This window comes from Paramisgurnus dabryanus, chromosome 20 (genome assembly GCF_030506205.2).
Source record: "Paramisgurnus dabryanus chromosome 20, PD_genome_1.1, whole genome shotgun sequence".
In the NCBI taxonomy this organism is placed as follows: Eukaryota; Metazoa; Chordata; class Actinopteri; order Cypriniformes; family Cobitidae; genus Paramisgurnus; species Paramisgurnus dabryanus.
The window spans coordinates 3,139,328-3,167,263 of record NC_133356.1 but is presented as its reverse complement, the minus strand read 5'-3'; the positions used below and the strand labels follow the sequence as shown (position 1 = coordinate 3,167,263).

The window sequence follows — 27,936 nt, the reverse complement described above, 5'->3', positions numbered from 1 at the left end:
TGTATGTTTTCATTTGTTTAAACAATTAAAAAAATAATAATAATACTTTTCTGAAAGCGAAATTATGTTTTAACGAATACTTCGTTTATTACTAATTTATATTCGTTTACATTTTAATACACGCATTTTATTTTAGCTGCATTTATTAATATTTTGCCGTGAGAATCTAGCAAGATTTCACTTTAAAAAATTATTATTATCAGAAATGTAGTTGATAAGATACGAAAAGAAGAAACAAATAAAGTTATGCAAATTATTAATATATTTCTTTATTTATTATGCATATTTACAGCTAAAATAATAATATATTTGTTTTTTTAATATATTTGTATTTGTTAATTTGTTGTATTTTGTCAAACCTCATAAACACATAGAATTAAATATTACAGATAAAATGGCAGATATTTCCTAATAAGTGTAAAATCTCCACTTAAGTGGGACAGAAGCAGCCCACAGGATCGCATTTCACTAAAAACATCCCTTCTCAGGAATATAAAATATAGTTTTTCGCAGGCAGAAGTTAAGAAAGTATCCAATCTGATTTAACAAAAAAAAAGCAATTTTAATGACATAGGGGTTGGGGACACACAATTAAATGCAGGATGAGTGGATATATTTTCAAACTTTCAATATATTTTAGTGTCTTTTCAATCCGAGCACGGTTCTCTTAGTCAAGGCCCACGGACTTTTAAACTAAATGGACCATCAATAACTTACTAGATAAACGTTTCCTAAGCCTCCAAACTAGCCAAGGAGATTCATGTGCAGTCCACAAGACAAGGTCATGGCTTTACATTAATGTTGCTTTCTGAATATTGACGAGCCGTCGTGGGCAATAAGAGAAGCACGGAAAAGACTCCACATATTTGTCTCTGATTTACGAGGTGGGCAGCGAGTCATGCTTAGCAGACGAAAGTAGTTTGCACACCGCCAGACATCTCTAAATTCTTCTTTATTTATTGTTTTATTTTACTCAAACTATATTCAAATGGTGTTTCTTTGTGGCTTGGGTAAGTTTAGGCCTGGATTCACAAGATAAAAATAAGTGTTTATGAGACCACAACTTATTGTTTAGCCCAACTTCTGGCGCTGTAAATTTTTGGGCATTTCGAAATGATTAACAAGACATTCCACATCTCAAATGTATTATTTTGGGAACAAAAATATGAATATCAATGGCGCGTTGTCATATTACATTACATTAACATTTGGCAGATGCTTTATCCAAAGCGACTTACAATGCATCCAATCTATATATATATTTTTTTATGTATTTGCGTTCAATAGAATCGAATCCATGACTTTTGCGTTGCTAACACAATGAACTCAATTGAGCTACACTGTTTCATTAACAATGATACATTTTAGATCTTATAAACAAAATGAACACCGAGATCGGGTACAGGTGTGTTTCTGGTTATATATCATATTTAAATTTATAACAATAGAGTCAAGAGCAATTTCTTTTCCTATACTGTACTTATTTCTATATATTTTGTCCTGTTATTTTCATTGATATTATGTTTTGTTATTTCAATGTTATTTATATGTCCTGTTTTCAAATTACTGAAGATTCTGTCGTTTTGCTGAAATTACGTTTATGCATAAAATAAATTAATCCCTATCATCCGGTTTTACAGACAAGGTTTAGACACATGTTTAAGTCTCAACTGAAAATAACTTGCAGTGACAGATCTTAAAATATGCCAGTGCCATTGATTTGTCTCAAGATACACACCAGTAACCTCTTTTTCATGTTTATATAAGATGCTTAAATATTTTAATTTAACTAAGGCCTAGTCCTGGCTTTAGCTAAGCCTTGTCTGTGAAACCAGGCCTACTGTATATGTCTTAAAAGGTTTCATCTTTCAGTGACATTCAGTTATGCAAGATAAATTGTGATCGAGAGTGCCACCTTGTGGTAAACATTCGTTATGTTCACAGTTCCCTGTTTGTTTTGAGTTGGACTAATGCATTTCTAATGTACAGCTTCGAAACACACTGTTCAGGACAGAGAATAGTCATTGCATACAGCACACACTGTAAGTTAGTCTGCATGCATTGCAGACATCACACTGGACCTGGGATAAAGTAGCCTTACTGACCAGAAAAAATGAATACCAAAGTTAGTTCACAGCCTATCAGTTTTAAAAGTCCAGCACTATTTATTTTTTATTTAATTATTCATTGCATTTGCCACTTTGATTGACAAAACTCAATTTGGTTATGCAATGCAATGCAATGCAGTGAATGTCATACGTTTTAATGCATTTTTAACGGATGTTTAACATTTAAGATAGGCCTACAACTTGGTAAAAACAAACTGTAAATCCTAACATATGTCTGGCTTGCGTTACTGCATTTCCTGCTTCCTCTGTACAGTATTGCAGCTTCATCGTTTTTCCACTGCAACGCGCAATGACGTCACTGCAGTGTATTTTTATTTGCACGAGACTCCAGCTGTTAGATTGATTCGTCAAAACGGTCGCGCGTGTCCGTGGGTGTGTATGTGTGTAATCGCCACGTGATTCGGCTCGCGCCAATGTCCTTCTACAATCCACTCAGCATCATGGCTGCGGATGCTGCGGATGCGCTCCGACCGCGCCGCATCCCTGGACCGCGTCTTTTATTTCTGGTCCTCCTGATCGTATCCGCTCTTAATGCACCGACCCACGGGCTGCTGGGCTTCCGACCGGAAGACACGGGTGGAGATCTGTCCGTGCAGGACGGGCTGTTAAAGGCGACCGAGGGCACGCGCTTTATGTTACGCGTGTACTATGCAGCATCTCCGCAGAGGCTCAACCGGACGGTTAGCGGCGCCGCAGCCGCGCCGTGGATCGCCTTCATAGAGGAACCGGAACCGGGTAGAGAGGGACAGGCACATCCCAGAAGGAACTTGTGCGTGGAGGAGAGCGCCAGGAGTTCGGATATAGAGCTGCTCGGGTCTTTCAAGTCCGCGTCCAGCCAAAACTCAATCCTGGTGGAGCTGCTTGCCAAAGACCTCCGCAGAGGAGAGAAAATCAAATATTACTCGATGTGTGCCTTCGATGGGGTAAAGTGGGAGCACTACCGGACGAGAGACTTCTGGCTAGCGGTGGTGGAGCGGCCGCCGCACGCGGACGGCTGGTTGCAAGCTGGTCTGTCGGTGATGCTGCTCGCGCTATCCGCGCTCTTTAGCGGGTTGGTGATCAGCATGCTCGCGCTGGACCCGGTGGAGCTCAAAGTGCTGCAGAACAGCGGCACCGACAAGGAGCAAAAGTACGCGCACAAGATCGAGTCCGTGCGCAAACACGGCAACTACGTGCTGTGTACATTGGTGCTGTGCAACGTGCTCACCAACACTTTCCTGGTGGTGTGGATGTGCCAAATCCTCGGACTCACGCCTCTCTCCACTGCGTCGTGCACTTTTCTCATCTTCTTTATTGGAGAGATCCTTCCGCATTCCGTCGCATCAAGACACGGGCTGGCTATAGCATCCAAGACAGTATGGCTGACAAAGATGCTGATGCTGGTAACTTTTCCCATCACCTATCCCATTAGCAAACTACTGGATAATATGCTGCACCAAGAAATCAGTAACTTCTACACACGTGAGAAGTTACTGGCTATGCTGCGGGTTACTGATCCATATCATGACCTGGTAAAAGAGGAGCTGAACATCATACAAGGAGCTCTGGAACTCAGGACGAAAACCGTTGAAGATGTTCTGACCCCTCTGAACGACTGCTTCATGCTGGCCTCAGATGCCATACTGGACTTCAACACCATGTCCGATGTGATGCAGAGCGGATACACCCGCATCCCTGTGTTTGAGAACGAAAGGTCTAATATTATAGATATTCTGTTTGTCAAAGATCTGGCCTTTGTTGATCCGGATGACTGTACCCCATTGAAAACAATCACCCAGTTTTACAAGCATCCGCTGCACTGTGTCTTCAATGACACCAAGCTGGATGCAGTGCTGGAGCAGTTCAAGAAAGGTAAGCTGTCTACTTTAGCCAATTCTTGCATGCTCTCTAAAAATGCTGGGTGGACAAACCTAGGTTTAAATTAACCTAGAAAATGTCCATATTTGACCCAATCATGCATTTCAACCCAAGCATTTTACATAGGTTAAGTTAAACCCAGCGGTTGGGTTTTTTACCCAATCATGGTTTAAACAATCAAACTTTTTTATAGTATACTGTCGACTAACTTTAAAAGTCCTTATTGTGTGGAAGCATCATTTTATAACCGTATACTCTCATATAAAATGGTCAAAAAATGGTCCCTTAGCTGTCACTGGGGCCGTACCCTTTCAAAAAGGACACATTTGCACCTAAAGAGTTCATCTCAGAGGTACAAATCTCTACCTAAATGTTATATATTAGGACCTTTCTAAAGGAAATTGCCCATTTTTTGACATTTCTTTTGACAGTGTACTGTGCTAAACGTTGCCCTATGGCGGTAAGAAAAATACTGACTGGGGTCTTACACTCCTTTAACTTTAAGGATTTTGCTACTTCAGCCAACATCTGCAAAGAGCCGGAGTTGAATAATTTGAGTGTGTTCCCATAGCAACAATATTCATTTCATCCTCATGACCTTAGAACAGGTATTAGCCCTAGCCTGAAGATGAATTTATCCTGACACATGTTTTACACAGAATCTATAAATGTCAGACACAGAAATGTATACAGTTTTTACTGAACATTGTGGTGATGTGTTCTGACTGCTGGCATAAAAATCTACTTTGGTTTTTACGACTGCATCACAGTGCCCATTACGTAATGATGTCTTACTGAGATTTATAGCGTTTTCTACCAAGTAGCAGCTCTACTGAGAGCCGCCGCAGAGTGCCATAAGTCTGCCTCGCTGAAGAGCAGTAATACAGTAACTTGTCAGATTTACCTCACCCACAGGGCACAGCATTTACCGGATTTGCCATCACCACAGGAAGCACATACTCATGCACGGTACACAGGGGACAGTCAAATGTCAAACTTGTCATAAAATCGAGCGAAAAGTTTAAGCAAAGTCCTTGGCTAAAAATAGCATAACAAGACTTTGGATTGTAACCCCATTGAGCTTAATCTGTGTGCAGGAGCTTTATTATTCATCATACAAAATAACATACAGCAAAAGTTTTATAGTATATCTCTATTCAAATACACTTTTCTAAGAATTTGATTATGAGCGACTGTGTCCATGTTGTTGTTGTTTATTAAGTTTGTTAAAATACAAATTAAAGACATCTTAAAGTAATAGTTAACCCCTCCCCCCCCAAAAAAAATTATGATTCACTCACCCTTATCATGTCATCCCAAATTTGTATTCTGTAGTTTTTTCTGTGGAGCACAAGAGATTTTCAAAATGTTTATAGTGACCACAGGTTTCCCGGACAGGATTGAAATTATTCCAGAACTATGCCTTAGTTATTTTAGGACATTTAAATTATTTTTACAAATTTACCTTACAAAAAACAATACTGAAGTGCATTTTGAGACAAAACAATGGTACTATATATGTTAAAGGAAAACACCACCGTTTTTTAATATTTGACTGTTTTTACCTCAACTTACATATCTGTTTTTAATGCGTGCACGTTTAATCTTTGTACAGCTCTTCTTGAATGTGTTAGCATTTAGCTTTGCCCCATTCATTCCTATGGCTCCAAACAAGTGTTTTATTTTCTGGCACCATACTTACCCATGTATCTACTCATGTAACAGTCTTTAAATAGGGAAAACATGGAAGTGTTTGGTGGCTTCTAAATTCATCCCTGTTTGGATCCTAAGGAATGAATGGGGCTAGGCTAAATGCTAACACATTCACGAGGATCTGAACAAAGATTAAAAGTGCATTGAAAAAAGATAGGTATGTACTAATTTGTCTAAGTTGAGGTAAGAACATAGTAAAATATAAAAAAATGGTGGTGTTGTCCTTTAAAAAATATGTTAGTGCAAGGTGTTTTGAAATGAAGGCAACTCAATAATGCATTTTAGTCTGGGAAACCACCCCTAAATGTACTAATATAAATAAGGCTAGTCCTGGCTTAATCTAAACCCTGTCCGGGAAACCCTATAGAAACCCTTAAGAAAACCCTATATTACCCATAACAACAATGGTTTTTAAACTACCGAGCCCCTAAGGTGACATTGGAGTAAAAAAATCTAAAGTTTATTTTCGTTTGCGTGTTGAAAGCGAAAGGTTCACGTGAGCACGTGATACTAAACTTTAGATATTTTTGCTCCATGTCCCCTTAGGGGCTACGTAATAAACTGTTGTATGAATGAGTTGAAAGGTGAACACTTCTATTTGCTTTTAGCAGTCTATTGAAAAAATAACTTGAAGATCTTTAAGTGCTTGTCTGTACAGACACATCAGGGCAGATTTTCTGCAGCAGTGACCTTTTGGTCCAATCACGGTCTCAGCTTGGGACCACCAGCACAAAAAGAGCAGAAGGAGAAGAGACGTGGATCTGTTTCCTCACACTGTGAGCACCCAAGCTGTCACTCATTGAAGCTTCTGCCTCCTGTGAACGTATTATAGGCTAGATGATGAAATATGCAGGCTTAACCTTTCTCTCTCCAATCAGTAAAATAAGAACTAAACAGCAGGTGAGGGCTACAGATAATGATCTTCTTTACAAAATACTGAGTCATGATTCTTTTCAGCTGATGTAGAATAAAATACAGCTATCTTATTTGCAATCTGAAGTTTAAATAGAAATAAAAGAGGCTCAAAACAGCAAAACTGTTTGGTATGTGATTTGTCGAATTTGTCGATTCATGCAAACGCTTTGGTGGTACAGAAAAACTTTGTCATGCCAGATTGTTTTCCAAAACATTTGCACCTGGAAAACTGATATGCTCCTTGTCATTGTGCCAAATTTCATATAAAATAGGTGAGAGCGGGCCACAAAGTAACGCTTTTGAGCTTTGGCTCTGTCATTCAAAAAATATTTAAGTTAGATGAATAATTTTAACACAATTAACACACACATCTCTGGTACAAATGAACACTTAAAGTTTGTTTGTGGGACCTGCTGTTACCTACCGTTACAATTACACCGAAAGTGACAGGAGTGCAAACATTACCCCAAAGGTGGGGTTAATTGTAACAAACAGAGGGTTTGTTGTAACACCTGCTAGAAAATTTTGTGTAAACACAAATAATTAAATAAAATTTTGTCTATATACCTAAGGTGGATATTGTTTATATACCTGCCTATAGTAGATAGATATCCACACATTCATCCATCCATGATCCTTTATCTAACCATCCTTGTGTTGTTATGCATCAATGAACATAAATAGATTTTTTGACAGGGCTGCACAATTACGACAATAAATCATAATTTTGAGTTATTTACCCTGATATTGTATTATTAAAGGACAAGTTCGGTATTTTACACTTAAAGCTCTGTTTTCAGATTGTTTATGATGAAATAGAACGGTTTTGACTGAAATTTCGACATTTTCGGCTGCCCTGAGAATTTTCGCGTGTTTGTATTTCACCTCACACCTCTACAACGGGTTTAATGGTGCACTGGAACAATCCTTCCTAAAATGCATTAAACTTTCGTTTACAAAGACGTGAAACTCACCGAGTGGTCAGGGGTGTTCACTGATATGCTCACACAAAAATCGCTGCAAAAGATGCTTTCCAACAGCTGTTTAAGCATTCGTTGTTAACTTGTGGACCTATTTTTCCAAACGCCCCACACTCGTATATTCTTCCGCTTAGAGCTTGAATAATAGACACTCCAGCCCAGGTGGTGGCGCTAATCCGCCATTGCCAATTGCAAGAATAGAAACAAAGTTCCCGGCGCGAAGTAATACCGTACCTCACAGCACAACTAATACAAGTCAATGGAGTTGGTAAAAACTACGATAAAACCTGTTGGAATGCGTCTTTTGGAGCGATTTTTGTGTGAGCATACCAGTGAACACCCCTGACCACTCGGTGAGTTTCACGTCTTTGTAAACGAAAGTTTAATGCATTTTAGGAAGGATTGTTCCAGTGCACCATTAAACCCATTGTAAAGGTGGGAGGTGAAACACAAACACGCGAAAATTCTCAGGGCAGCCGAAAATGTCGAAATTTCAGTCAAAACCATTCTATTTCATCATAAACAATCTGAAAACAGAGCTTTAAGTGTAAAATACCGAACTTGTTCTTTAACAGTTATCATTTTGATGAATAGTATTAACATTGTTTTCATTTTATTATCATTGTATACCTGAGGCTTCATTGTAACACTGTGTGACAACTAACCCCGCTGTGTAAAAATGTTTTCAATCCCAGCTATCAGTTACTAGGAGTTGTTGACATGTTTCAAAATGCTGTTATGTTTTAGGTAAAAAGACAGAGATTAAAATAATATAAGGTTTATCTCAGAAATCGATAAAAACATAAGATGAAGAAATGTACTTCCATGCCTCCAAAACACTCTATGTTTAATATCTTAACCAAAACACATCAAAACTTTTCACAAATTCATAGGAAATCTTCTGACAGTAAGAGAAAAAGACCAAAAGCACAGATTGCTCGGCCCTGTAGAAATATGTAAAGCAACCGTGTTACAATTAACCCCGCGTTGGTTTGTGCCCCGCTCACCCTTATGCCAAAAGCTAGAATGCAGAAAGCACAAAATAATAATAACAATAATAATAATACATCGATCCTAAAATGTCAGTAAAAATTGTCAAAATGTTTTCTAGTTGTCAACATGGTGGTATATTTTTAAAGAACTACATCTTTGCACCTGAAGAGTTCATATTAGTACCTCATAGCAGTACCAAATGTATACAATAGATATCCATACCTAACTGGAATATATAAGGACCTTATGGGTGACAGCTTGGTACTATTTTTGACAATTTTTTCTTTAAGAGATTTTTATTTCTCTACTGTATCTGCATAAGGTACAATACTGTAAATACTGCATGTATAATTTGTAAAAAAAAAATTATATGCACAAGGTCATATGCAACAACAGACGCACCACAAAAAACCTAAATAAATAGAAAAAAGACACTTATAAATTCATGCAATTACATAAGATGCTGTTAAATGCTACTAGATTGTTTTTAATAAGTGCAAAACGTTTCCTTCTGCAGTTTTCGGTATCTTGCTGTGCTTTATTTAGCAGTTTCTCACGTATTGCTCAGCGATGAGTAACACCAGATTTAATGAGTTCATTTGCTGGCACAGCAGCGAAGGGAGACGCAGGGACATCCGCGTGGATTCTGAAACCCCCGGCTCTGTGCGTGCGCGTGTTATATAATAGTGTAGTGATGTAATGCAGTTCGCTGAACATCAACTCTTAAGGTGCCGAGTGCTGCATTGCCCTTCTTCATCTGAATCCTGCAGAATTCTTTAATATTACTCAGAATGTACTGTACTGTTACCATGGAGACCGCAGTGATGATGAGGCTTCTGTTCGTCAGCTTCTCTCCATCGAAAGGTTCAGAAGAAAGGATTATATTATTTAATCCTCTCTGCATGAAATTATATTCAGATTTGGGCTGATTGATAGGGATGTTGTGTTTGTTCCACCGCATCTGTCTGTGAATATAAAGAACAATGCTGTAAATAAGCAAAATTGATGCAGATTTTCATGTATAATTATGTTTTTCTGGGAAGAAATGTATGCTTATTAGTACAATGAATTTTTTAACATGTACATGTTTGTACTTGACAGATGCTTTATCCGAAAATTAAAACTTGAACCCTCAATTGAACCTAACAAAGCTCTACCAACCAAGCTTTAGAAACACCTCAAATGATGATATTAAATAACCATCATATCATTTCATGGCAATTTAAATATTTTATGCAGGAGAAAATTAATCGATGACTCAACAGATTTAGGTTTTAAGTGTGGTTGATTTTATCATCAGAGCTGCATGGCTTCCCAAACCCCATTGCATAATCCCTCAGCGCGGTTTAAATAAGGTCAAGTCTGAATCTGTCATATTTAATCACTTCATGAGCTTTCATTTAAATGTTCTTATACTGTGTGACAGTCATGCAAAGTTTAACCCCAGAAATAATGCAAAGTACTGTCTGCTTTGGAAATTGATACGCAAGCATCACAAAAAATGTTATTGCTGCATCACTGAAGTTCAATGACTATTGATTTTGAGCACTTTACCAAATAACTTTGTTGATTCATGGATTCATTTAAGAGCAATTCAGATTTGTGAAATTAGTTTAAAATGCGTTTTTTCTAAAATATATCGACGGTGAGGTAAAAGCCTTATCCACTCTAAAAATTAGCTGGATTGGGTTGTTTATATCCCATACTCTGTAAAAATCTGTCAAAATAAAATATTGGAAATGAATTACAGAGCACAAATGCATTTTAAAATGACAAGAAAATCTGACTTTTTTCATGATAAAGTGCTATAATTGGGTCTCCAGTGCTTCTATCAACCTAGAAAATGTGAAAAAGATCAACGCAGTAACTTAGTTTTGGTAAATCATTCTCTGCAAGCATGTGAAAAAATAGCTCATTGAAATTTGTCTCCCCTTGTGATGTCAGAAGGGGATAATACCGCCCCTTAATCTGCACTACCCAAATACAGCACTGCAGTTTGCAAAGATTAGCTCATTTGCATTTTAAAAGACACACCCCAAAATGGCACATACTTACAAAGTGTCAATTTTAACATGCTACAATAAATTATCTATAAGATATTTTGAGCTAAAACTTCATATACGTACTATGGAGACACCAACGATTTATTTGACATCTTAAAAAAGTCTTGTGAAATGTCCCCTTTAAAAAGACGATCTATATCAGCACCAAAATGAGGCATGCGAGGTGACGATGGGTAGACAAACTTTAAGACAAAACATTTAGACCGAGTTGATGTATTTCTTACAGGCAAACAATGAATGTGTGCACCGGCTAGTGTTCAAACAGATCGCACTCGTACATCTTCAGGACTGTAAATCATATATTATTTAGTTTTTTTTTTATTTTCTCTCTCCGACGCTGTAAAGGGAAATCTCACCTGGCTATTGTGCAGCGGGTCAATAATGAAGGAGAAGGAGATCCTTTCTATGAAGTCATGGGCATCGTCACGCTGGAGGATGTCATCGAGGAAATCATTAAATCTGAGATTGTGGATGAAACTGACCTTTACAGTAGGTGTATCATATTTCCTTCCCGACAAGTTGGCTACACAGGAAAAAACATTGCTATGCAACATAAACAATGGTCAGCTTTGAGTGCTGTGCAATAATGCAAATAGTAGCCCAGTAAAGAGTTTTATTTTTAAGATTTTTAAGTCAATTTCATTATTTGTGTCTCTGTATGTTTGCATAAGTTTTGCTACAAAAAGATGTGGACTAATATAAGGGGTAACCTGCCCTAATGGGAACCTGCCATTAAATAGCACATTATAAGATTTAGAGCAAAATTATGGGGCATTAAAAGAATGAGAGAAAAAAGAGAGAAAATGTTAAGTAACATAGATTGGTCAGAGAAAGCAATAAATATTCAGAGAACTTAAGTATCTAATGCAAACAACGGTCAATGGTGTTGGTGTATATAAATTATCTTTAATACATTATATTGCAATAGTATAAATTGGAGATTTAGATCATTTTTTCTAAACCTCTTATTGGCTAAATTTTACATCTTAAGCCACTGTCACTGCTTTAAGCTTGCATTAGAGTTTAAGATGTGTAAAACCCACAATATGCTTTTAAGGGTCTTTAATGTCATTCTGCTCCTCTATCCTGGCAGCTGATAACCGCACGAAGAGGAGAGTATCTCACCATGAGAGAAAACAGCAAGATTTCTCCATATTTAAACTGTCTGAGAGTGAAATGAAGGTCAAAGTTTCACCACAGCTCCTTCTTGCAACACATCGGTTTCTGGCAACAGGTACTTCAAATTTACAGTGATAAAATATTTCCCACTTCTCAAGAATGAACAGTTGAGATTAATTGCACACCAATGATATCCAAATAAGACTTGTGTTGCTCACAAATATCTGTTAGTATTGAGGTGATCTATATGCTGGTCCACTCCTAATATAATTAGATCAAGTGGCGAGGCTACACAAGGGCCAGGGTGGCACTGGCCCACTGAGATTGACAGCTGGCCCACCCAGTCAGAAGAGACACAAAATATTTTTTGGAAAAAGCCAAAGAAATCATGCATAAATTATAATAATCTCTTTAATAATAATAGCTCAAAAACTATTTATATAGAAAGTTTATCATTTGCATGTGTTCTAAACTTTGCAAATGTTAACAAACAAGCCATTTTGTGCGCAAGATGTTGTTAAAATCAGCTGTTTTCTGTGGACACAGACAATGGTGCAGACACACACGCGTACTCAAATGGACATCTTAATACCACATTCGTGGCAAGTGTTCTCATAAAAACAGTAATGTCTTAAAGTAAACGCAAACAGTTCAGAAAGAAATCAGATGTGTGTCAGTACATGGATCTGTGCTTATCTTAAAGTGGCAGTACCCTCAAAAAATCTTCTTATGTTTGTGTCATTATGTTAATTAAAGGGAATTCACTTCTGTAGCTTTAAAAAAAAGATAATTATATTGAATTTATAGAATGAGGAAGACTTGAGGAAGAAGAATGAGGAATATTTAATTCTATTCTGTGCCTAAATTCTACTTTATTTGTAACTTTGTTCTTTTCTTTTGTCATATGCTTATAATCTTATTTTATTTTCCTTATTTTTCTTTTTTGCTGATCTGAAAATTATTTGATCGCCATGGATTTGATCATTTGATCTGTTATAATTTCTTATTGACACAACATTGCAATCCATAAATCTTTCTATCTCTCTCTCTCTCTCTCTCTCTCTCTCTCTCTCTCTCTCTCTCTCTCTCTCTCTCTCTCTCTCTCTCTCTCTCTCTCTCTCTCTCTCTCTCTCTCTCTCTCTCTCTCTCTCTCTCTCTCTCTCTCTCTCTCTCTCTCTCTCTCTCTCTCTCTCTCTCTCTCTCTCTCTCTCTCTCTCTCTCTCTCTCTCTCTCTCTGTAGAAGTAGAGCCTTTTAAATCCACACACCTCTCAGAGAAGATCCTCCTGCGACTGATAAAACACCCAAGTGTGGTACAGGAACTCAAGTTTGACAAGAAGAACAAGCGTTCACCAAAGCACTACCTCTTCCTGCGCAACAAGCCGGCAGATTATTTTATGCTCATATTGCAGGTGAAGAGCACTGGGGAATCATTCCTAAAAGACACTGACACACAAAAGTGATAGGTTTAGTTTTAACAATAATGTCCCAAAGCTGGAAATACATTTTTTAATGTTATATAGGTCCCTACACTGTCAAAAAAAATGGTTCAAAAACAGTCCCGAGCTTTCACGGAAGGTCCTAAAATGTACCATTTAGGTACAGATATATCCATACATTTGGTACCAAATTTGGTACATTTGAGGTACTAATGTGTACTCTTTGGTACAATTAGGTACCCGTATGATCTCTTTACGTGCAAAGGTATACTTTTAGAAAGGGTCCCGCCCCAGTGACCCAGCTAGGGACAATTTTTCTGACAGAACATTCACTTAAAGAGGTTTTTGAAGGTTTGATTGTTTTTCTGGGGTGCACTATAACATGCATGCTTTGTTTACCAAAAACGTATGTTTTTCAGATATTTTACATTTAAACTATATATAATAATTTACACTGATCACAGAAATGCCAACAAATACCAACATATTGGGGCGGTTTCCCAGATAGGGATTTGACTAGTCCTAGACTAAAATAAATGCAAGAGCTGTCCAAACTGAAAACAACTTGCACTGACATATCTTAAAATACATCAATGCCCTTTGTTTTGCATCAAAATGCACACAAGTAATGTTTTTAGTAAGACATTTCTTTATTAAACTAAAGCCTAGTCTTGGCTTAAACTAATCTCTGTCCGGGAAACCACCCCATAAAGTTCACTAGTGGGATTAAAAAGAAGTTTGCAGGTTTTGTCAGATAATTATGAATTAGCATTTAGCTTACTGCCTAGCGGAGCCAAACAATGCTAGGGTTTAATGTTGTTTACATCCTTGCAACAATATGAAAAGCAGCCCAACATGGCCTCACCATCTTGTTGCGCGTTCCCGGGGGCAAGGTCTGTGTAAATTTTGGGGTCCGTTATGTCACTAACCCAGTAAGAAGCTTGCTTTAGTCCACCCACCTTTTCATTTGTAGCTTATGACAGTGGTTCTCAAACTTTTTCAGCGTGCGGGCCCCCTTGTGTATGGCACATTCCTTCGCGGCCCCCCGAAAGAAAATTTATGACAAAAAAATATTTTAAAACTCAACTTTTAATTAAGCAAAACATATTGAATGATACAAAGTAGTGCTGTTGGTTAGTAGCCTTATTTTTTAGGTTTAATTGCACAGAATTCATGATAAATTGCTTTTATTTTATAAAATGTCATAAAACTGACACCATCTCGCGGCCCCCCGGGGGCTCCGGACCCCAGTTTGAGAACCACTGGTTTATGAGAAGTGATTTTTGTTTACGAAAATATCTCCCTTTGCATTAAACTTTGAGCGTTGTAATTTTAAAGACACTAACTAAAGTTAAAAAAGTGAAATCATAATCAAGGACCCCTTTCAATTATTATTTGTAATGAGAAAGAATTAAATACTACACAAATATAAAATAAAAGCATTTTCAATAGTGGTCTTAGACATTTGGAGACACACTATGTGGAAATCAAATTTTTGTAGTCACCTTCTGCTGTTAGAGGAACTTTTCTTTAGTGTTGCATTGGGTTTATAAGTCACGTAGCTTTCATTGATGGGAAATTGATTTCAGTCTCAGGAAGGAGTGCAGTAATACATGATTTATTTCTCAGTCTTCCTAAAGCTTATCTGGTAGATCATGATGCTAAAATTGTGGGTTCAATTCTCAGCAAAGATGCATGCTGATATAGTGTATGTATACTGTATACCTACAATGCATTGTAAGTTTCTTTAGGAAAAAATTCATAAGCATAATTCATGAATGTAAATCTCTTTTTGTCTAAAGGGTCGAGTGGAGGTAGAGATTGGAAAAGAGGGATTAAAGTTTGAAAACGGGCCTTTCACATACTACGGCTTGCCTGCTATCATGACCATCCTACCAACAGGTTTGTGTAACACAGCCTCATTAAATAAATCACATATGCTATTAATGCAGTGAAATATTAACAAGCAATTAAAAACCGAGTAAACTTGACCCTTCTAGCACTTCTCTCCTGAGATGCTTGAAACAGAAATAGAGCATCTATGGGAATCGTAAGAAAGTAGATTTATTTGAGTAATTACATCTCATATCTACCCACTTATGGCACATTATTATATAAGGAGGATGAAAATCTCATAAGCTTAGAATCATGAAATGCAAAAAAACATCTTCAAGCTTGAAGCCTTTAGTCCTTCCTGAAGAGATTAATTCAGAGTGAATGTGCGTTAAATCTGCTGTAACTCTCTGTGTCACCGCCTGTCTCTCTGATGAGGTTTTTCTTTGCTTTGCTTTAGTGATACTGAGAGACACACAAAGTAAAGCAAAGCCACACAGCAGATACACACACATACAGACACACTACGTCTGGAGCTTCAGCTTTCACTAATGAGATGTGACATCTACATCGGCATCAAAAATTAAGCCACAAAGAGATGCTGTGTGGAGAGCAGACCCAGTTTTCTTCTCAGACAAACACACGCTCAATATTAAACAAACAAATGCAAGAGGAGTTTTTCCACAGTTTTAAATCAATCCTATTCAAATTTGTCAGTTTGCCTATTTTTCAACAATTGCATTTTCCATAACGTTTTACCATTTACCATGGAAAATACAATGTTCGTTCAATGCAAACTGGAAATGCATTAAGTATAAAGCCTGGAGTTTAATTCACACAGTCAAATGCACAGCCTTGCAAAGTCATTGTTTATTTAACGATGCATGCACATTACGACAAATTGAAATGCCTCTTCTGGCCTACACACTACATAATCTTGTACGTGCATGCACAACCTACGCATACAAAGTATGCATGTTACAAAAACATGCACTGACCCTCGCATATGCATAAAAACGGGAGTATATGCTTCAGGCTTAAGAGACCGATTTGACTTTAACGACCCTCGTACATAAACTTTTTGAAGACGCTTTTATTGAAAATGAGCATTAATACATTTTTATCAGTATGTGTGGTCACTGGGAATTCAAACCCATGACCCTTACACTGTTAATGCAATGCTCTTCTAGTTGAGCTTTATTGATACCTCTGATAATAATAACAGCAATAAATAACTGTAAAGTAAAAGTTAAAATAATGATTTTAATCATTTGTTGTACAGTTCACAGATCACCATCCCATAGCAGTGGTCTCAATCATTCTGATACTACTATACATGGTGGCAGTTTGGGTCAGCTGAGTATAAGTGGAGGACCGTATTTACCAGATTATTCTGTTCGCCAGCTCACAGACCTACAGATCATTAAGGTAAATTTAAACATGCATTTGGCAGACGTTTTTATCACAAATTAAGGTATGCATTTTATCAGTATGCATGTTTTTTGGTTAGAGCCCATGACCGTTTGCGCTGGTAATGCAATGCTGTTGCCAACCAAAAAGTAAAATTTCTAAAAGTTCTAAATTAAGAAATTTCCGTGATAAAACACTTTTATGACTGTAAGTAACAATAAATTATGTATTATGTTTTTCCGTTTCAAATCATACGCTGATTTTAATTTGCTAATTTAGTATTTTGATAGCATTTATAAATTCTACTGTGATACACTTTTTTTTGTTTAGTTTGAAAAAGTAATCCATGTTTCAGCATTCTGTTATCTTCATGTATATACTGTATAAGAAAAAAGCATTATTGACTTTTTTTTATATATGTCGACTTTAAAGATATCCAAATGAAGTCCTTGGCAACACATATTACTAATGATAAATACATTTTTAAAATATTTACGGTAGGACATTTACAAAATATCTTCATGGTTCATGATCTTTACTTAATATTCTAATGATTTTTGGCATTAAAAAAATCTATAATTTTGACCCATACAATGTATTGGTGGCTATTGCTACAAATAAACCCATGTGACATAAGTTTTGTGGTCCAGGGTCATATCTTGACACATTGTTTTCTCTGTCTAGATCAGTCGTAACCATTATCAGAACGCCATCACAGCATCACGCATTGACACTTCTCCACAAACACCTGATGCTGACAGCCAAGTGCCCGGGGAGAGAATGAGCATCCCTGAGACACGATCCAACAGCATCGCCCTGCCTCTGACAGAACCGCGGCCCTGCTTTACCCGATATCACCAGCACAGTCACCTCTACAGACAGCCGGAAAGCACCACTACACTTAATGAGAGAAACCGCATCGTTCGTGAGTGCATAGCTTTTTTATTAGTAGCTTTCAAAAAATGTAAAAAAGATCAACCCAGTAATTTAGTTATAGTAAAATCATTCTCTGCAAGCATGTGAAAAAATAGGTCATTGAAATGTGGCTCCCCTTGTGATGTCAGAAGGGGATCTTATTATAATACCGAACCTTTCTGCACTATCCAACCACAGCACTGCCATTTAGTGCAGAGACAGAGAAAGAAAATACTTGACAGCACAATTGAGTTTCAACTTCAACAAACAACCATTATGGTGATCGGTGTTTGCATTTCATCAGCTCATTTGCATTGAAAAGGACACACTCCAAAACAGCACATTTCAACATGTTATAATAAATTATTTAGATGATATTTTGAGAAAAAACTTCACATACGTACTCTGGGGACCCCAAATTTTTTTTTGACATCTTAAAAAAGTTTTGTGAAATGTCCCATCTACATGCAATAGGGCATTGAAAATTCATCCTGTATAGACCCTGATTATTCATCATCATTGTGCATGAAATAAAATAAGCCTTCAAATCAGAGCTGCAATATATGCAATACAAGCAAGCAGTCATTCAGATAAGAAATAGATTGGTCAGATATGTGCAAAATAACAAAAATAATGTCTGATTGCAGAGTTCAAGGAAGTGACTGCAAAAATAAACATCTAAGACAGTGATAGTTTAGATTCAGTATATCCAAATATATGAAACAACTTATCAACAAAATGCCATCTTTGTAAAAGAATTTATGTTGATGCCACACGAATAATCAGATGAAAGATCACACAGATCTGCTTCCAGAAAAAGTCATCAGAAAAAAATTAAAGTTAAGTTTCCTCTAATAATGAAGAAATCATTAAACCAAAACCAATCAAAATGTTCAAATGGCACTGGACTAAAGTTATAGCTGTCAACAGACAGTAGTGAAAAACATACCATTAAACCACATCAGTGTCCTTCAAATGATGATCATGGGATTTTCTTTCAAAAGCATCTCTCCTGAATCTTATTTTGTATATAGATATGGCTTTAATCCAATAGCTGCAAGCCTGTTTGCATGTGTAGGTGTTGACCCTCCAACAATCTTTTCATGATGTGAAATCAAATTAAACCAAAGCAAAAGCTGCTACAAACTCACTTGTTCTTCTCTTTATTTTGTCATCATATGACTGTGGCTGTTTGGCTCCCCCTGTAGGAAGTAAATCAGATGGACAGAAAAGCCCCAGTGACTCTGTGTTTCTGCGGATGGATGACATCCCATACATAAGAGACAATCGGTTAGAGAGAAAGGAAGGAATGGGTAAGTTAACCAGAAAAAAAAGATTTATAAAGCAATATCATTATGTGGTCCTTGTAATATATACACATTAACCCTAACCCAAAAATGAAATATAAGGCTAATGAAAACAAAACATAACCAGACTGATATTATGAGCTTTGTTAAGAGAAAGCTGGTATTAGTTTAAAATAAAGGTGACCATCACTGTAGATGATGTACTTTCTAAAGCATTTTATGAAACAGTTCAAAATATAAATTTGCCATTATGTACCATTTTCTCCCTTATGGTTCCTCATTGTTTCTTTCTTCTGTAAAACACAAAATGAGAATTTTGAAATAATGCACTGGTTGCCCTTTTCCACATAATAACATTAAACGGGAACGGAAGCTTTCAATTCCTAAAAACTTTGCTAAAATACAAAAAAATAAAAAATACTTTTGAAAGTACACTGTTATATATTCCAAGTCTTCCAAACCCAAATGATGGCTTTGTGAAAAAAAGTCTGCTAAACTGATCCATTTTTATTTTTTAAAAGTTGCCTGCCTGCATTTTTTGTGATTTTCACAAAAGTTTTACAAAATGCCTTCCAGGAGAATATTTCTCTAAAAATATATAAACATACAAATATATCAAATGAAAGAACAGACCCTTGCTTTCAAACAAACAAAATGTGAAACAACCGTTTCATCCAATATTTATATTTTTCTGTGCTTATAAACTCTTAAACGTGTTTTTTATTTTTTTTTAAATACAAATAATTTAGCAAAAAGCTGAAATAATTGCATTTTTGTGAGGTATGTTGTTATAGATCAGATTCAGATCGATTATCAAAACATACAGAGAGTTTAAAATTAGTAAATCATTTTTTGCTTCATTTTTTACGAATTGGGTAACTATAACTTTAATCACGGTACAGATAACCACAGCACCTCATCAGGAAGAGTTTTTTTCCTACAAATGGTTTCTCTTAATTGACGAGACAGCAAATATATTATTAATGACAAATGTGCTCATTCTGAAATCTAAATAAATTATGAATAAATAAATAAATAATTATGTTATACAGTATTGTTTTTGTTCGTACAGTAAAATGCGTTAACAATGTTAATGGCATGTCTTTTAAAACAGTCAACATTTTAAAACATGGTGGCGTTACTTCTCGCCGGTACATTAGTGTTCTATGCGCAATCCAGATCAGTGGTCTGGTTTGTTCACACATCATATTGGCTTGAATGAAGTTAAGTCATATGGGCTACATCACACTTCTGTGGTGTGTTACAGCATTTGCATTCAGTAGCAAAACCAGAACATGTTTGATGAACTCATACTGAATAGAAATGACACAACGGTGAGAAAATAAGGGCAGAATTAACACAGATGATTGTTACTTTAAGGTGGGATGGAGTTTGATGGTGGGTGGTGAATCCAAAGCTCTGCTTTTTGAGTAAATGCACCTAAACTTTCAAACATTGGAGTGGCTGTTTGACAGTAAGAGCCCCGTTTGACAGACTGCAGAGAAAGGAAATGCATTCGCTCGAGACTCTGTTTATATGACCTATAGTGGAATGTTGACACCAGGCGAGACCTGTCCATTTCAGCTCTGCTTGTTATGACTGGAGGTTAACAGGAATTACTAAATCAAAAATTTGGGGGAAAGTAAAGAAAAGATATTGAACCATTATAGAACCATTTCTTATAGAACCATTTCTTTTACAGAAAGGAACCATTCACCCAAAAATGGCTCCTTTATGGCATCATGAACGATCTTTGTTTTTAAGAGTGTAAGAAGTGAAAAGTGTTGATCATGTGTCACAGTGTGTTCACTCTATTTCAGATACCATGGCCGTACCCATGGAGACAGGCCTGTCTACGTCCCAGCTCATCAGCTCTCACTCTTTGGCCAGCTCGGATGAGAACCTGGGAAAAAAACTTCTCCGGAAACTGAGTGTGTATCAGCTGTCAAGCACCTGTAACCCAGCTTCACACATAATCAGTTAACCACAATCTTAAAAATAAAGGTACTTAAAAGAGTTATTCACATTTATGCTATAGAAGAACGAAAGAACCATTCCTTTCTTACCTTTCTGCAGAGCCTTTATCCACGATAAAGAATGTTTTGTGGATGATAAACAAATCATTTTGGAAACCTTTATTTTTAACATTGCACCCTGCGTGAACCACACACACATTCTGGGTTTCGCCTTTTTGGGGAACATTTCATAGACGTAATAAACGTCTCCTAACCCAACACAGAACACTTTCTGCTCAGATTTTCGGGAAACATCATTCGGTTTCATTTATAAGCTTATTTCCTCATATCCCCAAATTTACCGCTAACGTAATAAATACTATATACCAGAGATGTTCATGAGTCTCTCATCTGAAGTCTAAGTCGACTCTGAAGTCTTTCAGCTGCGGTCCGAGTCAAGTCTGGAGTCTGCACTGAAGTCCGAGTTAAATCCGAGTCTTTTGTCAAGAGACCAAATTGAGTCATTTCATGCGTGGAAGAGGGGTAAAAAGGCTTATTAAAAACTTTTGTAAATAAATAAAAAATGCAAATGATAAAATATGTGGCACTGCCGGTCCTGCCATCTTTCGTGAGACTCTTTTCACATTTCAGATTTGACGCGTCGCACACGGCTAATATACGTCATACATTTCTATAATAAGGGTCAAGTCTGAGCTTTTTACTGCGGTACAGCATACACAAAAAAACACATAATCCTCCTTAATGAAATCAGTAGTTTAGGATAAAAGACTCGAGTTGTTTTTAAAATATTCACGAGTCTTTTATGTCGAGTCAAGTCAAGTCTGAAGTCATTTCAGTTCAAGTCTGAAGTCAAGTAGTGTGAAGTCCATAAAAATGCGACTCGAGTACGAGTTACTAACTCGAGTGCCCATCTCTGCTAGGTACACACGTACACACATAAGGTGTCTTTTCGGGTAAAAAAGAAATGTACCCAACCCAGAATGACCTGAAACACTGTTTACCTGAACCTGTGTGCATAAATATTTTTTTAAAGAAAGACCCAACCCAAGACAAACCCGAGAATTAAACCCTAGTCCGACCCGACCCGGTGGCATTTTATTTTTAACCCGGCTGGACCCAAATGTAAACCGCACCGACGTGTGTGCAGTCTCCAGCCCCGCATGCACCAGCCAAACAGAAAGAAACCCAGTGGCCTCACAACCAATTTGGCCCACTGCTCCATTTATTCTCATTTGTTATCTGACGATGACATCAAGGTAACCAATACAGTGTGCATTCAAAATTGATTATTCGGTCTGGCTCATGTCGCAAGTGCTGTTGGCAAACAGAGGCGGCGTTGGAAAAGGACTTGATGCACACACGCGAGATAGTTTGGGTCTTTTCATTTTCAAATTCATTTTAAATGACCCGAGACCCAATCCCGCTAATTTTATACCCTACCCGTGTCCGAGGCACACATGAAACTTTTAGACACGAACCCGCATGGGTCTCAGGTCAGACCTTAGGTTTTCAGATCTAAGTGGACCCGTTAAGATCACTGTACAGTACAAAAACACACACAGACAAAGTCAGGCATATGTGGTTTACAGGGATAATTCCATAGACGCAATGGTTTTTATACTGTACAAACTGTATATATTAATCCCATACCCCAGTCCCTAAATCTTTAATTTATCATTTCCATCTAGTATATTTTTAAGTCTTTCAATTTATGGGGATACAGGAAGTCTCCCCGTAAACCATATTTATTGGATTATTATATTATACCCCCACACACACAAAAACACAAACAAACTGGTGAACACATCTTACTACAGGACACATCTTTTGACATAATGACACAGCGCACCAAAATCACTACCAGTTTTTTCACCCACCCTCTCTATACCCCCCCATCCAAAACACACAAACACTGCCACCTTTACAGCTTTTATTTAACATTTTCCAACTCAAGCTGTTTCTTAGCAACCAGACAGGAAAGCTCTTGCCCACATATGCTGTATGTTTAATATCAAAGACAAATTGCTCATTCAGAATGATGTTATTGGTCTACATAGGAGGTTCTTGTGAATGTTGGAGCCTCAAACCTTTAGACCCTTGTCCTACACTGCAAAAAATGATTTTCAAGAAAAAAATTCTTTGTATTTTTTGTCTTGTTTTCAGTTAAAATATTTTAATATTCTTAAATTAAGATGCTTTTTCTTGATGAGCAAAACGTCCCAAGAAAATAAGTCATAAGACAAAAAATATCAAATGTAAGTGATTTTGTGCGTAAAACAAGCAAAAAAAATCTGCCAATGGAGTAATTTTTCTTGAACATTTTTCTTAAACACTAAATTTAAGAAAAATTCAAGATTTGTGTTTTATGCACAAAAGCAATTAAATGTGATATTTTTGGTCTAAAACTAGACTTATTTTCTTGTACACTGCAACAAAAATTACATTCTTATTTAGTAGAAATATCTAAAAATTCTTAAATCAAGATGTATTTTCTTGATGAAGAAAATGACCTAAGAAAATATGTCTAGTTTTTAGACAAAAAAATATAATTAAAGTGAATAATTTAAGTGAATTTGTGCTAAAACAAGCAAAATTATCTGCCAATGGGATGAGAAACTTTTCCTGAATTAAGTATTTAGGAAAAAGAAAACATATTTGTAGATTTTTTTTCTCACCCCATTGGCAGATAATTTAGCTTGTTTTACGCACAAATTCACTTAAATTGTATAGTTTTTGTCAATATTTTCTTAGGTCATTTTGCTCATCAAGAAAAAGCATCTTAATTTAAGAATTTTTAGATATTTCTACTGAAAACAAGACAAAAGTACTAAGTAAGAAAGTCATTTTTTGCAGTGTAAGCCTCAAACCTAACCGTAAAATGTGATGGGTTGACGTGAATGTTGATTCAAAAACCTTAACATTGTGTTATAGAAATGTTTTGTTGGTACTGAAAAAGCACTTCACAAGACAGTCCTAATCTCTGAAAATTTTTGCGGTGAAATTTTTTTTTTTTAATTATAAAATGGTAAGAAAGAATTAATTCTTCTAAGAAAAGCGTTCTTCTATGGCATCGTTGTGAAGAATCTTTTACGCTCCTTTATTTTTAAGACTGTATAATCTGATACTAACGTTGTTCTTGGACCATCAAGGATGCTGATTCAGAAACACATCTTACTTTGCAGTCGTATCTTAACAAGAAGGCCGAATTATTGGTTGCTTGATAAACTGACGGCTTTGGGGTCGAGACATTCTAAATGTCGCTTTCTGCTCTCCATGCAGGCAACAAAAAAAGAAAGAAGTCGCGTGATGGAGATAAACCTCTGGAAGAAAATCCTGATCATTCACAGGTGAAGACCTAGCGTTTAGTTCACAGGTTTGCTTCTTGCCCAGTTTCTCCTGCATCGATGTGAAATCTTCTCCAGCCTTTCACTGGGTCTTTAGTGAGAGAAAACCCAGCGCACACACTTCACCACAACAGATGTAGCATCGTGCAGCCTTGTCTTCAACATCACACCTGGGAGATGCTCTCTACTTGAGGAATATCCTAAATCAAGCCTGAAGTTTTCATCGTCAGGCCTCCGACATGCAGCAAGACACATATATACTGTATGATTACTACTTGATGAGATCTAAAGTACAAAATTTTGATGGTGGTTTATAATGATGTCATCCCTAGTCACTGTGCTAATGACACTCTGACCTATGACCCAGGCAAAGCCAGCAAGCACAAGCCTGGTAACGTGAAGCCAACCATTCGACCAATAAGGACAGAGCCTCATGTAGACGATGTAAAATTATCTTGAATTGATTAAGTGTTTGATGTGTTTTTTTTTTTACATCATATAGATGAGAGGTATACGTCAGGTTGTGCCTGGAAATTATTTACGAGAATTTTGTGATATCAAAGCACTTTGAGAAAGAGCCAGATCAGACCTTTTTATTTGATATTCTGTTGAATAGACATTAGCTGAGCTGTTAAAATACCTATATTAGGTAAATGCTGTCAGTCATTTTATTTTATGTTGTTGATTCTCCTTAAAGGTCACCTAATATGAAAATTTCACTTTAAAAAATTGTGTGTGTACACAACCACCCTGTAATGATTCAAATCCACTTCTTTTTTTATCCCTGTAAAACCTCGACAGTCTCATGTGACAAGCTATTGGCATTTTCTGAGCAAACTGATGTCACTTTGCACAAGCCCCGCCCACAATCGTCCAAAGACCACAGTTAGGTCATCGTTTCTATATTAAATGTTCTTTACGTATTTTAGTGTCGCACGTTCATGAACAATGAAGTAAGATGGTTGTCTTATTAAAAACTTTGGTATAGATAGGGAAGCAGCAGCTCATTTGCATTTAAAGAGAAAAATTATTTTCACGAAAAAAATTTCTTAGTACTTTTGTCTTGTTTTCAGTAAAATATCTAAAATTCTTAAACTAAGATGCTTTTTCTTGATGAGCAAAACGACCTATAAATAAGTCTATTTTTAGACCAAAAATATCAAATTTAAGTGATTTTGTGAATAAAACAAGCAAAAAAGTCTGCCAATGGGGTAAGCAAATTTTTCTTGAAATTAGTATTTTTTAAAAAATTTCCAAGGTCGTTTTGCTCGTCAAGATAAAGCATCTTAATTTAAGAATTTTTAGATATTTTTACTGAAAACAAGACAAAAATACTAAGAAAATATTTCTTGTAGGGATGCACCGATACCACTTTTTTGGAATACGAGTACGAGTACGAGTACTTGCTTTTCAGTACTTGCCGATACCGATACCGAGTACTTAATTAAAAAACATGATTTAAATTTACAGGTAACAGCTTTAGTCATATAATTTAACAAAAAAACAAAGGACTAGTTTTCCAGTTTGTTGTAAACTCTGCCTCTTTGGACAACGCAAGAGGCATTAACCCCTTACACGCCGCTCAAATATAGACATTTCTCAGACCGTGGTATCGATTCCAGGTATAGGGGGACTTTTAACGAGTACGAGTACTTTAGAAAATGTGGTATCGAGGCCGATACCAGTATCGGTATCGGTGCATCCCTAATTTCTTGAAAATAATTTTTTGCAGTGCACACACAAAAACAGCACTTTGTCCTGCGCACCCAAAGAAGAGCCATTTTTCAACATATTACTAATATTACAAATGCCATATTAGGTGACCTTTAAAATCATTGCTTTAATGTTTGCACTTTATGTTTATATAAGAGCACAGGGTATTATTTAAGTGGCATGGCTTGTTTTTTGAGCTATTTTAGGCCAGATTTGAATAGTTTTTGAAAATTGTGCCAGTGGTCCAAGCATGTCTTGTTTCACAATAGATTTATTTGTCTATATTAATGACATTTGCAACACAGGCATGCTTTTTCAAAAGCAGTATTATTATTGTTACTGGAACAGCATCGCGTTTACTATATGAGATGTAGATAGTTAGGACACGAGCAAGCCATAACTTGAAAAAACTTGATACTAAATAAATATCACCTCAGACATTAACAAAGCAATATCCAAAACTATAATTTTGAAAGAACTTTTTTTATGAAAATGCCAGAATTAGTGATTTACTCCTCACTTGCATTCTCTCTCAACTGCATGTTGATATTTAAACTTTATCCTACAGTCTCCAAGTTTCACCCCTCTTGTAAATGATAGCGTATTTCAGCCATTACTGGTTCACTGCCATCACTTTCCCAGCATGCCGTGGTCATAAAAAATTAACCATTCAGCTTGTCCCTGCCAACAAGTCACATGATTACATTATGCCAGGCACAGGGGATTATAAATATAGGGGCTTGGATGTTTTATGCATGGAAGGCTTTTTTAATGAGTATGTCAAAGTTAATACCACTCTCTTTCTCTCTCTCGTGCATGCGTTCAGCAGATACTGGTGATATATATGGACTGTTGGGCTTTAGGTTTCAACCAGTGATAAGTGAGACGCAGTTTGTCTCTGAGCTCAGCTAACAGTGACCTATGACACCATGAGGGAGTCTAAGCACAAAGCCCTTGATATATTTCCCTCTGATATTTATTACTTGTAAAATTGAATAGCAATAACTGAGCTGCAGATTATATATATTCTCTTTTATAAAGGTTTGGCATCTTGATTATCGAAATTGAACTGAACGAGCCTGCTTGCCGTCAGGCCACTTGGACAGTTTTTGTTGTGCAATACTGTGAGCTCAACCCGCTGTACAAAGAGAGCACACGCTGAGAGAGAGGCGGTGGCACTCGGACGTCATGATACTGCATTGCAGGAAGAAACATTACGCATGCAGACGTCTGGATCAACCCCCAAACAAACAAATCAATAGATGTATTACTCGCTGACTCAGCTGGGGTGTACACATGGACAAAATCCATTAAACCTCACTAATACTTTCTCTCTCTTGACACGTATTAGCCTTAAACTGTGGGTATTTGATAAAGCAAGCAAATCTCTCTAGCACTTGCTCTATGTACAGTGGGTTAGCCAAAGGATAGATATATGTTTCTACAGAGTTTACAAAGACTTCTATTTAAAAGCATCTAATAAATTGTGTACGACTTTACAAATAAAATTGATCCTCTAATATAAGGATAGAAATGCTATAAATAAGAATATCTTATGTCTTGATGTGTTATTTTTGAATGAAAATACCACTACACTACCAATAAACTGAGATTTGACTCAAATATGTATTTGTTATGTACTGATTTTCACTTGCTTATATCTTTCAAAGGTTAGTCTTTGTTCAAAGACAACACTAAAGCAATTTATACATGTATATACAGAGGACTAAGGCCAATGTTGGGGGTAACGCATTACAATAACGTGCATTGCGTTATATTACTTTTCTGAAGTAACTAGTAAAGTAACATATTACTTTATAAATATACACATTAATATTTGAGTTACTTTTTTTTAAAAGTAGTGCAAGTTACTTTTCAGTTTAATTAATTTGATTTAATATATTTATGTACTGAATTAAACTGAACATATTCACGTACAATTATGCACATTATGCGTGCGCGCCCAAGCGGGAATAGTTTGAGTCAGAAACAGAGATGACAGGCCAGAGTTTGACATTTTTGCGATGGAAATATACAATTTCTGAATGCAAAACTTCTTAAAACATCTTATTACATGGCTCTCTGGAATGCTTGATTCTGATTGGTCAGTTGAGACATTTGCAGGTTCGTTCTTTTCAAATAATAACCGCTCCAAAGTAATAACGCATAGCCGGTACTACTTGAACGATTTAAATCGCTCCGCGCCAATAAAGATTACTGTTTGGCGCCATC

At 36.6% G+C, this 27,936-nt stretch overlaps 1 protein-coding gene across 2 annotated transcripts; it reads left to right on the top strand.

The window, feature by feature from the left end:
- The first annotated feature begins 72 nt into the window (after positions 1-72).
- cnnm1 (cyclin and CBS domain divalent metal cation transport mediator 1) lies at positions 73-27,321 on the top strand. 2 transcript variants are annotated; one of them, XM_065296046.1, is made up of 10 exons: positions 73-3,980; positions 10,996-11,139; positions 11,744-11,884; positions 13,010-13,179; positions 15,009-15,108; positions 16,322-16,467; positions 17,134-17,374; positions 18,573-18,677; positions 20,492-20,602; positions 23,927-27,321. In XM_065296046.1, the coding sequence occupies exons 1-10, from the start codon at positions 2,543-2,545 to the stop codon at positions 24,004-24,006; spliced, it is 2,676 nt and encodes an 891-aa protein (XP_065152118.1). In that variant the 5' UTR covers positions 73-2,542; the 3' UTR covers positions 24,007-27,321. The 2 variants fall into 2 exon arrangements, with proteins under 2 accessions (XP_065152118.1, XP_065152119.1); XM_065296047.1 differs by having other exon boundaries at positions 20,492-20,675.
- Positions 27,322-27,936: the final 615 nt, after the last annotated feature.